The sequence below is a fragment of the Mustelus asterias genome, chromosome 4 (assembly GCF_964213995.1).
Source record: "Mustelus asterias chromosome 4, sMusAst1.hap1.1, whole genome shotgun sequence".
NCBI classification, from domain to species: Eukaryota; Metazoa; Chordata; class Chondrichthyes; order Carcharhiniformes; family Triakidae; genus Mustelus; species Mustelus asterias.
Genome location: NC_135804.1, coordinates 48,489,796 through 48,503,753, shown reverse-complemented (window position 1 = coordinate 48,503,753; position 13,958 = coordinate 48,489,796). Strand labels below are relative to the sequence as shown.

At 39.5% G+C, this 13,958-nt stretch overlaps 1 protein-coding gene across 2 annotated transcripts in view; it reads right to left on the bottom strand.

Moving 5' to 3' along the window:
* ctcf (CCCTC-binding factor (zinc finger protein)) overlaps positions 1 to 13,958 on the bottom strand; it is a 46,098-nt gene that overhangs the window by 24,197 nt on the left and 7,943 nt on the right. For both annotated transcript variants that reach the window (XM_078210945.1, XM_078210946.1), the window contains exons 3-4: positions 12,153 to 12,323; positions 2,935 to 3,068 (exon numbers count right to left, since the gene is read on the bottom strand). In XM_078210945.1, the coding sequence (XP_078067071.1) occupies positions 2,935 to 3,068; positions 12,153 to 12,323 (305 nt within the window). The remainder of the gene's footprint in view (positions 1 to 2,934; positions 3,069 to 12,152; positions 12,324 to 13,958) is intronic.

Here is a 13,958-nt window from a genome sequence, read left to right as displayed (position 1 = left end):
CTGCTCTACTTTGGCACCTGTCTATTTTTTATATTTTGCCTGTGAAGAACCTTGCATGTTTTTCTGTAACAAATATCAATGTGAGCTTCGAGAATTGTATCTCATCTTTTTGCTGGACATTTGACAGCTTTCTGCTATGTACATAAACTTCAGATAATTTCAGACAACTTGTACTTAGTACTTTTAATGCAGTACAATATGCTAAGGAACTTCACAGGAGCATTATTAAATACCATTTGCCCTTATTACGAACAGTTAAGGATAAATACTGACCGTGTCCACATCCCACAAATAATTTTTTTAAAATGTTGACACCAAACCATGAAGATACTAGATGCATGGGTAAATGTTTGGTCAAAGAGACAGCATCCTAAAGGAGGAAAACGGTAACAAGGTAGGGAGGTTTCAGGAGTGAATTCCAGGACTTTGGATATTGGCAGATGAAGGCACATACGAACGTAAAAATGAATTAGGAGTAGGAAGAGGCCATTCCGCCCTGAGCCTGCTCCACCACTCGATAAGATCTTGGTTGACCTGATTGCGACCCCAACACCACATTTTTGCCAACCCGCAATAACCTTTCACCCCCTTGATCTATCCAGTTCTGCCTTAAAAATATTGAAAGATTCTGCTTCCACCGCCTTTTGAGGAAGAGTGTTACAGATCCTCTGAAAAAAATCTAATTTCTGGCTTAAATAAATGGCCCCTTATTTTTAAACAGTGACCCTCTAGTTCTAGATTCTTCAACAAGAGGAAATATCCACTCCACATCCACCCTGTCAATGTCCCTCAGGATCTTGAAGGTTTCAACCAAGTCATCTCTTACTCTTCTAAACGCAAGCGGATATAAACCTAATCTCACTCATTCCTGGTATTAGTCTAGTAAATCTTCTCTGAACTGCTTCTTGTGAATTTACATCTTTCCTTAAATAAGTAGACTAATACTGTACATAGTACTCCAGGTGTGGCCTCACCAATGTCCGGTACAACTGAAGCATAACCTCCCTACGTTTGTAATCAATTCCCCTCGCATAGAAGATAATATTCCATTAGATTTCCTAATTACTTGTTGTACCCGTATACTAGTCTCTGATTCATTCATTCATTCATTTTTCCCATCAAAATGGACAAGTTCACATTTACCCACATTATACTCCATTTGCCAATTTTTTGCCCACTTATTTAACCCATGTCCCTTTGTAGCCCCCTTACATACTCTTCACAATTTACTTTCCTATCTTTGTGTCATCAGCAAATTTTGCAACATACCTTCAGTCCCTTCATCTGAGTCATTTATATAAACTGTAAAAAGTTGAGGCCCAGCACTGATCCCTGTGGCACACCACTTGTCACACCCTGCCACCAGAAAAAGACCATTTACGCCAACTGTTCCCTGTTAGCTAGCCAATCTTCAATCCATTCCAATATGTTACTCCTGACACCTTGAGCTTTTATTTTCCACAATTACCTTTGATATGGCACCTTATCAAATGCCTTCTGGAAAATTAAGTACAGTTTATCCACCTTTATCCATAGCATATATAACTCCATCACCAATGGAGTGATTAAAACTGGGGATGTCCAAGAGGCCAGAATTGGTGGAGTGCAGATATCTGAGGGTTATAGGGCTGGAGGAGTTTAGAGAGGCATGGAGGGATAAGGCCTGGGAGGGATTTGAAAATAAGAAAGAAAATTTCAAGAGACACTGCTCAACCCTGACTCAAAGTAGGACAGTGAGCGTAGCGATAATGGGTAAATTGGAATTGATGAGAGTTGGGTTGTAGACAACAGTTTTGGATGACCTCACCTTTATGGAAGGTGGAAGCCGGCCATAAGCACCTTGGGACAGGCAGATCTCAAGGTAACAAAGGCATAGATGAGGGTTTCGGCAGATGAGCTGAAGCAGTGGCAGTCAGGCAATGTTATGGAAGTGAAAATGGTTGGACCTAGTGGTGGTGCATGCATGTGGCTTGAAGTTCAGCTTAGGATCAAATGACATCAAAATTGCAATAACTCTGGTTCAGCTTGACATTTGCGAGGGAGAGGGATGGAATCTGTGGCTAGGGAACATTTTGCACTGGGAACTGAAGATAATTGCTTTGTTCTTCTCAATACTTGGAGAAAAATTCTGTTCATTTAGAACTAGATGTCAGGCAAGATAGTTGGGACAGTGGCAGTATTGAGAGAAATGGCGGTGAAGTTGAGCTGGGTGTCATTAATGTAGGTAAAGATCACTCATTTGCCCATTATACTTTCCTTACTGACAGGCATGGGCTTTTAGGTTTAGGGCCCAAACAACTCAACTTTGACATCCTTATTTCTCTACCTCAATGCAATAACCCCATCTCTATTTACCTAATGTACCACTCCAACGTTTGCTTTAATCACCGCTGGTTAGGGTTTCAGCCACCTAGATTCCATGCTCCGGAAATTCCTTTGTACATCACCTCTCGCTTCTTGTAACATCAATGAATACAAGATCTGAAAAGGCCTATAATGATCTATAATGCACATCATTCCCCAGTTAGTAAAATTTACCCTATATTGTCCTAACCTAGATCAATGGAGTCACTTTCTGACAGTATTCCAGCTTCTTAAAGGCATTGATCAGAGCATCATTGATAACGGAGGGTGCAATGCAAGAACACATTGCAATAATCGAGTCAACGTAAATGGTGATGAAGGCTGCCATTCTGTTAAGGAGAGGATATGGGGTTATCAGCTCAAAACAAGTAAGCGAAAGATTTGTGCCCCAACACTAATGTTTCAAAAACAAACATAGTCCAGTCAGAATTTCTAGCTGATATCAAATGTCAGTTTAATTTCACATTCCTATGAATCTTACTCCGATAAATTGAACCTTGTGCTGGTATTTGCTGCCATTTCCTAAAACTAATAAAAATTCTAATCATTCTTTAGCATTTAACTTCTTACCTCCACACTAGCATAGTCGCACATAGAGCACTTGAATGGCTTCTCATGGGTGTGTTTGTAACGACGATGCCTCACCAACTCCCCACTGGTTACAAATGCCATGTCACAGTCAGGACACTTGTGTGGTTTAGTACCTAAAAAGTTTACAAGGATGTTATTGATTCCCATTTCATGTTTTTGTAAATTTGGTGTTGAGTGGCACAGTCTAATCTTATGCTTTATTGGATTCTAGATTTAGAAACATTCAAGCTATTAATCACATGGTTTGAATAAAATGAGTTTCAAAACAGTCACCATTTTTCACATCAGAAAAATTTCTCCCAACTAAACTGATTTAAATTGACTCAAATTGAAACATAAGCCTTGTACTTCAAAATAAACATTTGCAGTTGCACTTTGTGCAATGGAACTGATGACAATTTGGAATATTTTAAAGTTTTCTTGCAAATAAAGAGCAATAATTAAACTATGCATCAATCAATAACTGCAAAAATAAGGATGCACATGACTTTTAGGATTTTGTCCATTTTGAATGGAAGGAAGAGTTCTGTCAAGTGCGTTTCAGCAAATCCATTTTTTCTTTATCCCAAATGGATAAATGAAGAACTCCAGACATTAATCTTAGGAAACCTCAGCACGTTTGTCAACACCTGCCTTCTGTTCTCAACTCCGCTTACTCCCTTCAAAATATTACCTATGATCCCTGGATCACCTTCAGGTATTTTCGAAAATTCTTAGGATACCATGTCAAAGGCAAATTGCCTGCGAACCACCAGTCCTGAGCACTTAGGGATTTGAGCAAGCATGTAGCCCTCTCCTTTTCATTTGCCTTCAAGTACTTATAATACAGGCCTCTCCATACTCTCCCTTCCTCGAATATGCAGAAACAAGCTGGACAGCAGTGAGAACTGAGCTGACTGGCTTTGCACCTCACTGTCACAAAAGGCAATGTCACATTCAATATTTCAGCACTCAAAAATACATGGGCTTTATTTGAGGGAGGGGTGGAGGAAGGAATGTTATTTCCACTATGACAGAGGAAGAGCAATTTTCGGGTGTGGGCCAATCCAGGGAACTATAGACAGCAAATGGACACTCGGCTGTGGTTTGGCCTTTTCTTTGACAAGAACATAATCATCCAGCTGTTTTTTGCATCCAGGCTGTAGTTGATACCTGTATGGGGTGGTTAGATGTGTGAATGAATTCCTGTTGAGCCAACTGGCCAGCAGCAGGCCTGAAGATTTGTGGGGGCCTGGATGATGCACTCTCCTCTTTTGTATGAGGTAACATTTCCACTGCTTTACATCCAACAGATCATGCTCAGGACAGTTTCTACAAAAACGTTCATTTTATATGAATAGATTGTTAGCTTGACTTACAAATCCCTTGCAGGAAAATTGGCTAGATGCAATGGGCATTGACAACCCACTCCAATTGGACATGAATATCCTGCTGGATACAAATCTAGCATTCCAGGTTCAGAACTCTACTCTCTGCTCATGGGATTGTCTAGAGTGGTGTTCAAACCCATAATCTTCTGACTCAAGATGCAGAAAAGCCACGGTTGAAAGCCCTGTGCATCCTGGCCCCACAAGAATCTCTTGAAAAAATGCATCGTTTCAGAGAGGATGCTAGCTTCCTCACACCTGGAGAAAATTGAATAATCGTGCAATATTCATGTTGTCAGTTCTGCATGCAAATTGCAAGCAAGGTCTTATAACAGTGTAGACATTCCTCCGTCAGTTACCCATTATTCAACTTGGAATTATGGAGCTAGTAATTGAAAATCTTCTCATTCTTCTACATTTCTCCTCATTTTCCCACTTGGAAATAACTCGATGTATTAGCGAGAGGCAACGTGGTTTTGTGAAGGAGAGGTCGTGCCTCACTAACTTGATCGAGTTTTTCGAGGAAGTGACGAAGATGATTGATGAGTAGGGCAGTGGATGTTGTCTACATGGACTTCAGAAAGGCCTTTGACCAGGTCCCTCATGGCAGACTGGTGTAGAAGGTGAAACCGCATGGGATCAGAGGTGAGTTGGCATGGTGGATACAGAACTGGCACGATCATTGAAAGACAGAGGATAGCAGTGGAAGGGTGCTTTTCTGAATGAAGGGTTGTGACAAATGCGTTCCTCAGGGATCCGTGCTGGGACCTTTGCTAATTTTATACATAAATGATTTGGAGGAAAATATAACTGGCTTGATTAGTAAGTTTGCGGACAACACAATGGTTGGTGGATTTGCGGATAGTGATGAGGACAATCAAAGGATATAGATCGGTTGGAGACTTGGGTGGAGAGATGGCAGATGGCGTTTAATCCGGACAAATGTGAGGTAATGCATTTTGGAAGGTCTATCACAGGTAGGAAATATATAGTAAATGGTAGAACCCTTAAGAGTATTGATAGCCAGAGGGGTCAGGGTTACAGGTACACAAGTCACTGAAAGTGGCAACGCAGGTGGAGAAGGTAGTCAAGGCATACGGCATGCTTGCCTTCATCGGCCGGGGTATTGAGTTTAAAAATTGGCAAGTCATGTTGCAGCTTTATAGGACCTTAGTTAGGCCGCACTTAGAATATAGTGTTCAATTTTGGTCGCCACACTACCAGAAGGATGTGGAGGTTCAAAGTGCAAGGGACAAGATTTAAAGGAGATGGACAAGTCAAGTTTTTTTTTTTACACAGAGGGTGGTGGGTGCCTAGAACTCGCTGCCAGGGGAGCTAGTGGAAGCAGATATGATAGTGACTTTTAAGGGGCCTCTTGAACAAATACATGAATAGGATGGAAATAAAGAGCTACGGTCCCCAGAAGGGTAGGGGGTTTTAGTTCAGTCGGGCAGCATGGTTGGTGCAGGCTTGGAGGGCCGAAGGGCCTGTTCCTGTGCTGTAATTTTCTTTGTTCTTTGTATTTACAATAATGTGAGGGCGGCAGTTACCAGTATGTTGAATGCCCAATGGATTGAAGATCCAGTGCTGTAATGACTAACATATTCATAGTGTTTCATCTTCATCTTCTTTACTGGACCATTGTTGGTCCAATTTTGTAATTTTCAGCCATCAGTAAACTAGAACTTGCTAACTGCTAGTGAAGGAGAAGGCTACCCAACAACTGGAAAATAATTTATTAATATTTCCAGCACCCTTGCACTAACCAACAGGTTGGAATTCCAGGCAGGAATTCTACTTAAAATGTCCTGAACAAATGCATCAAGTTCTGGCTGCAGTGAACATAATTTGATTACTTTACCCATTTACCAGACTTATTTCATACTACGCAAATAATTACAATTGTTTGATTGAACAAAAACTGAAAGAAAGAAAACTCTGGAATGCGATCTGGTTTGCAGGTTTTGTTAGTGAGAATTTTAAGAGGAAGGGAATCCTGAAAAAACTCTTAGGACAAAGTGTGTTTGAATTTTATTTTTGGCTGCCAAGTAATTAAGAAAACTAACTGAATGCCACTGTTTTTTGAAAGGGGAATTGAATATAAAAGTAGGGAGGTTATGCTACAGTTGTACAGGACACTGGTGAGACCACATCTGGGGTATCTTTTACAGTATTGGTCACCTTAATTAAGGAAGGATGTAAATGCGTTGGAATCAGTTCAGTAAAGGTCTACTGGACTAATTACCAGGAATGGGCTAGTTGTCTTATGACGAGAGGTTGGACAGGCAAGGCTTGTTCAGAATTTTAGAAGAACAAGAAGCAACTTGATTGAAACCTTTACGATCTGAAGGGGTAATAACAGGGTTTGAGGGACATCGACACGGCGGGAGAATTTAGAAGTAGGGGCCACTGTTTAAAAATAAGGGATCGCCCATTTAAATCAGAGATAAGGAGACATTTTTTCTCTCAGAAGGTCATGACTGTCTGGAACTCCCAGCTTCAAAAGGCAGTGAAAGCAGAGTCTTTGAATATGTTTTAAGACAGAGCTAGATAGGTTCTTGATAAAAAGGGTGAAAAGTTATTCATGGTAGGCGGGAGGTTAAAACGAGATCAGCCATAATATTATTGAATGGCGGAGCAAGCTCGAGGGGCCGAGTGACCTACACCTGCTAATTTATATTGTTGTATGTCAATTTCTGTATCTCAAACCCAAGATCACTCAGGGATGAGCCATAATTTGAAGTAAGCTTCCAGTTTGTCTAACCTTATCTTGAGATCGAAATAAACTTGTACAAAGGCAAAAACTGACATTTGGTAATTAGTTTATGTACTGGACGAACATAATTCTATAAAAGTGGTTTATATCAACATTGCACCAAACTTTGGTTTAAATTTAAATTAGACATCAGCCATTGCTCAGTGGTTGCCTCTGAACTGGAAGGTTCAAGTCAAATGCCAGAAATAGAGCATCTCAGGTGGCACTCCAGTTCAGCAATGGAATTGATGTGCTTTTAGGGGTTGCTGTTTTTCCAGAGCTCGGTAGTTCTACTGCTGTCCTGGTCAACACTTATTCTTCAGCTAGCTTCACAAATATTTTAAGTGGTCATTTATGTCATTGCTATTTGTGGGACCATCTTGCCTCCAAATTAGTTACCACACCTGTCAACCAGGTAACAGGCTATTTTAGACCTCAATGTGCAAGGGGGCAGGGTTAATTAATTACCTCATAATAAACAATCCTCTAAAGAAGAGTGATCATAGAAGAATTTCACCTTCAATTTCAGGTTGAGAAATTTGGGTCTGAAACTACTGTCTTAAATAAAGGCAATCACAAGGATATGACTAAAATGGAATGGGAAATAGATTAAAAGGTAATTCAGTAGAGAAGCAGGTTAAAAAGTAATTCAGTAGAGAAGCAGTGGCAGGCATGTAGGGAGACATTTCATAACTCTCAACAAAAATATATTTTGAGAAAGAAAGACTCGACGAGAAGGATGAAATCAACTGTGATTAACAAAGGAAGTTAAGGGTGGTATAAAATTGAAAAAAGAGACGTACAATACTGCAAAGATCAGTGGTAGGCCAGAGGATTGGGAAAATGTCTTCACCCAGAGGGTGGAGAGAGCCTGGAATGCACTGCCTAGAAGGGTAATAGAGGCAGGAAAACTCACAACCTTTAAAAAGTATATGGATGAGCACCTGAAACTTCATAACATTCAAGTTGTGGACCAAGTGCTGGAAAGTGGGATTAGTGTAGACATTGTGTAGTTTTGTCAATGTAGACTCGATAGGCTGAAGTACCTCTTTTGTATTGTATACAAAAATCTTAGAAACCAGTGAAGGAGGACGACCAAACAATAAAGAGGGAGAAATTGGAATTTAAGGGAAAACTAGCAATAAAAATCAAAATAGTAAGTCTCTATAAGTATATAAAACGGAAAAGAGTGGATGTGGTCGGTGCAGACTCGATGGGCCGAATGGCCTCCTTCTGCACTGTAGGGATTCTATGATGATTTCTATGATTCTAAAGTTCATTAGAGGAAGAGGCTAGGAAATTAATAATGGGAAACAAGGCGGCAAAGATTTGAACAAATATTTTGTATCTGTTCTTATGGTAAAAGGCACAAAAAGCATCCCAAGAATAGTAGAAAAGCAAGGTACAAAAGGGAGGGAGAAACTTAAAACAATCACAATCAAAAAAGTACTAGAAAACTAATGTGCCTAAAGACCGACAAGGTCTCTGGACCTGATGGCTTGCATTGGGTCTTAAGAGGTCATACATATAATTGGAGCAAAGGAGGCCATTCTGCCTATCAAGTCCATGAAACCTCCCTGTAGAGCGATTCTGTCAGTGCCAAACCCTACTCTAACCCTGAATCATTATTTGGCTCAAGTAAATATCAAATTTCCTGTGAGATTATTGATTGCTTGGCCACAGAGAAAGTGGATGCATAGGTTGTAATCTTCCAAATTCTTCTGATTCTGGAAAAGTCCAAGTGATTTGGAAATGTAGCACCACCATACAAGAAAGGAGGAAGACAGAACACAGGAAACTATAGTTAGTCATTAATCTGTCATTGGGAAATAGTGAGAATCTAATAGACATTTAGGAAAGCATTATAAAATTAGGCAGTCAACATGGTTTTGTGAAAGGAAATTTTTGACAATTTTTAAGAGTCCTTTGAGCATAGGGTGGATTCAGGGGTGCCAGTAGGTGTAGTGTATTTGGATTTGAAAAGGTATTTGATAAGATGTTACATAAAAGGTTACTGCACAAGTTTTTGAGGATGATATATTAGCATGAATAAAGGATTAGCTAACTAATAGAAAATAGAGTTGGGATAAATGGGTGATTTTCAGATTGGCAAACCGCAACTGGTGCTGTGCCACAGTGATCAGTGAACCGTTTAAGACTTGGATGAGAGTACAGACTACATTATAGTCAAATTTGTTGACATGACAAAGATAGGTAGGAAAGCAAGTTGTGAGGAGGATACAAATCTGCAAGGGACAGAGAAACATATGTTAAGTGGGGTGGTAAAAAATGACAGATAAAGAGTATAATGTGGGAAACGTGAGGGTGATTCACTTTTGCAAGAATAGAAAAGCAGAATATCATTTAAATAGAAAGAGACTGTAACATGCTGCAGCATGGGAGTTGAGTGAATCAAAAAAAAGTTATTAAGCAGATAACTAGAAAGGTAAATGGAACGTTGACCTTTATTGCAACACAAATGGAGTATAAAAGTGGGGAAGTCTTGTAACAATTGTACTGGGCATTGAGTACTACCTAGAAAGCAGCTCAGAGAAGTTTCACTCTGATTTCTGGGATGAAAGTGTTGTCATATAAGGAAACATTGAGCAATTTGGGTCTCTAGTCATTGTAGTATGGAAGAATGAGAGGTGATCTTATTGTAACATATCAGATTCTGAAGGGCTAGACAGAGTAAATGCTGAAAGGGTGTCTAAGCTCGTTGAAGAAATGCAGAACTAAGGAGCAGAGTTTAGAAATTTGAAGTTGCAGCCACAATAAGATCTTATTGGCCTACACCTGCTCCTACCTCTTTCATGATTACAATCCAAAAGTGACTGAAGCATGTTCAGATGATTCTAGGTTGTGGAAAGACACCACAGGAATGCACAAATAGAAATGAAAAAGTGAACAATTGAAGTGATACAATCTACGTTTAAATTTAAAATGTTGATACTTCTTTGTGATAATTTCCAATTGTCACAATCTTGGGTGTGCTTTACTGTCAACTTTCATGAGTATTCCTCATGTCTGTCATCAATGAGTTGTTACAATAGCCTCCAACCAGTAGGTGGCATTGTCAGCACCTGTTTGTCTCAACAGCTTTGAATGTTTTTACCTCACATTCTCCTCTGTCCTGATGCGGCCTCTCCTTTTGGCCTCTATGCAAATTCTTCAAACATTTTTAGAAATTATGTTTTATTTTGAATTAACACAGAAGATAGATTGAAGTTCTTTATTTACACATTGCCACACTGAAGCTAATTTTCATTTCTTCTGCCAGGCAGATACGTAGCAGTGACAAAGCTAATTTCCCTTTTCCCACATGATCAGGCCACCACAATTTGGTGAGACCATTTGTATATTAAATGCAGCAAGCCCATCAAATTGGATGTGTGACGTACATAGCATCCAGATGCAATTTTGAGGTTTCCCTTCATATAGAATCCCTACAGCGTAGGAGGCCATTTAGCCCATCGACTGTCTGAAAGAGCATCTTACTCAGGCCCAACCCTTAACCCACACATTTATCCCATTAATTCCCCCTAACCTACACATCTTTGGACACTAGGGCAACTTAGCATGGCCAACACACCTAACCTGCACATCTTCGGACTGCAGGAGGAAACTCATGCAACATTGGGAGAACATGCAAACTCCATACAACAATCACCCGAGGCTGGAATCGAACCCAGGTCCCTGGCGCTATGGGGCAGCAGTGCTACCCATCATGCCACCGTACCGGGCAGAACGCACTACATAAAACTTAGCATAGCTGATGTAGTGTGGCCATTTTAAAAATTGAATTAGCAAGTGATTTTAGTGGAGTGGGAGAAAAGGAACAGTGATGACGCAGTGGTATTGTCAGGATTAGTAATCCAGAGACCCAGGGTAATACACTTAGGAATCATGTTCAAATTCCCACCAAGACAAATGGTGAAATTTGTATTCAATAAAATAAATCTGAAATTAAAAGTCTACCGATGACCATGTCAAAGGTCGTAAAAAGCCAACTGGTTCACTAATTTCCTTTAGGAAAGCAAATCTGCCATCCTTACCTGATCTGGCCCACATTTATTTTTATATATTCATTCATGGAATGTAGGCATCGCTGGCTGGGCCAGTATTTTAAGTCAAGCCCTAAGGGCATTTAAGAGTCAACCACATTGCTGTGGGTCTGGAGTCACATAGGCCCGACCACAAAAAAAAGCCCCTGAAATGGCCCAAGGGCAATTCAGGATGGGCAATAATGCTGACCCAGTCAGCGACACCCACATTCCACGAATTAATCTGAAAAAGCATAGCTGCACTTTGTAGCTTGACAGAAATAGCTCTTGGATATTTCTATCTCACCCAAGAAAACTCTCATCATCTTGGCTCTGCGGAGAATCCCCAATACACACTCTCAAAGTTTGGGAATCTCACTGATATGTTAATAAGGCCCCACCACAAAAATTGGTTCTTGTTGGTGTCATCGGGCAGGTATCAGGTGTGGTCTGCCCACACAAATTGGAAACTCAGTGATTTTTCAATTTCTGCCTGTGCACGAAAATGCATAAATGTTGATTAGTACTAAATAAAATGAGTATTAGAATGGAACATGTTTTGGTGGCAAGAACTTCACGTAATCTTTGCAGCTAATCATAGAACCCTACAGTGCAGAAAGAGGCCATTCGGCCCATCGAGTCTGCACCGACCACAATCCCACCCAGGCCCTACCCCCATATCCCTACATATTTTATCCACTAATCCCTCTAACCTATGCATCTCAGGAAACTAAGGGGCAATTTTATCATGGCCAATCAACCTAACCCGCACATCTTTGGACTGTGGGAGGAAACCGAAGCACCCGGAGGAAACCCACACAGACACGAGGAGAATGTGCAAACTCCTAATGGACAAAATACAACTAATGGACAAAAGATAAATCTGACTATCATTTTATGTCTTCTAATTTTCTGGGAAATGTTATAATATCACATTCAGAACACACCAAAGTAGTATTTTGACATTTCAACTTTTTAAAAAAAACAATCCTGACATACCATGTATTCAATTGAAGCAGTTGCTTTTGTTACCTGTGTGTGTGTTGAGATGGTTTCTCAGAAGCGTAACTGTTCGAAAAGCTCTCCCACAAAGATGACACTTATGTGGTCGCTCATCAGTGTGGCTTTTCATGTGGCGGTCTAGGTTAGAACGTCGGGGACAAGTATAGCTGCACAATTCACACTGGAATGTTTTCTTTACTCCTAAAATAAAATCAAACATGGTAATTGAAAATCTATTTTTGTTACAAGCGTTGCTGTGATCCCCACGACACAGAAAATTGGTACACAGATAGAAGATACTATTCATGCTCTTCCCCCCCCAAACTTCAATTTTCTACGAGAGAGAGAGAGAGAGAGAGAGAGAGAGAGAGAGAGAACAAACATATAAATATAATCATTTGCAACTGGCTTTGTACAATCTGACCTTCTCATTCTCGTTTGCCCCTATTTAGGAAAGAAATTGCTAGGTACCTACCCCAAAACCTATTGAACTTGGAGCACAGCATATGAATCCGCATCAAGTTTAAAACAATACTTTATATTTGAAATATACAATTCTTTCAACTCTGTGACCAGGCTTAATAATGTCAAATCAGAAATATTAATTTGTAAATGATTCACAAATTGGGCCACTGCATAAAATTATAGGTTATCAGAATAAATATAATAAACAGCAAATATATAAATCAAGGTTCCAAATTGAGGGGAGAGGAAATGCTACTTCAGTCAAGTAGTTTGCCAAAGAAAAATTAAGTAGGAACTTCTTTATGGGTAAACATTATTAAAAATAACGCAAGTGATGAATTATATCTTAAAAGGACTCCTGTAAACTATTTGCTGTCAGTTCCAGCATGGTAATAGAAACTAACTTCATGTGGTAAGAGAAAATGAATCCCAGAAGTATCAGACAAGTTTACCTTGTCTCAATCTATTGCTAGCATTATTATATATTCTCTAGCCTAGTCATCCATCTCAGGTAATTTCTATTTTCAGCACAACAATCTCTTGGTTAAAAGTGTCAGTGGATGATACCAAAGAAACCAAGAACTGTATGTGACTCAAACGTGTGACAATGATTAATATGTCTGTAACATCAAATTGGAATTGTATTCCTCAACAAGTAGGGCACAACATTTTATAGCACACTGAATTTACACACAACTGTATACTTCCTTACTGCACAGTGGAACCCAATACAAAAAGACATTTGCAAAAGCAAAGATTAATAACACTCTCTCACAGGAAAATAAGTCACCCAGGAAACAAGATGAAAATTCTATGATCCATTGGAAATTAGTTACAAAAACATGGAGAACACATTAATTTGCAGTTCTCTCCATCAAAACAGCTAACAGTCTAAAAGAGTTAAATCTATTATTTATTCATATTACTTATTGCTATTGGCATTAACGAATACTTGGAACAATTCAGCTGTTATTCTGCCAGATTTAAAACATTGCCTGGGCTCAAACAGTGGACAGAGGAACGTTATGTGCTCATCTGTTATTGTCAGTAGTAATTTCCATGAGTTTTTATCATATCACTAAGATTCTGATCTTTGTAGCATTACTGTGGGGAGGTAAAATTGCCAGAAGCACCACCTTTGGGTTGCTCTTATCTTTATTGCAGGTCTGAGAGCATAGCCTAAAGACCATGAAAAAACCCAGCCATGTCTGTTTCAGATTTACCTTTCATCAAAAGAAAATCTGGATTATGTACTCAACTATTTAGTTATAAATTAACAAAATATTTAGGCTGCATAGGTAAAACAGCTTAAAACATGTTTTGTGTAAAAAATCCTAATGGTATCCTTATGTAATACATTCTGCTAGAACG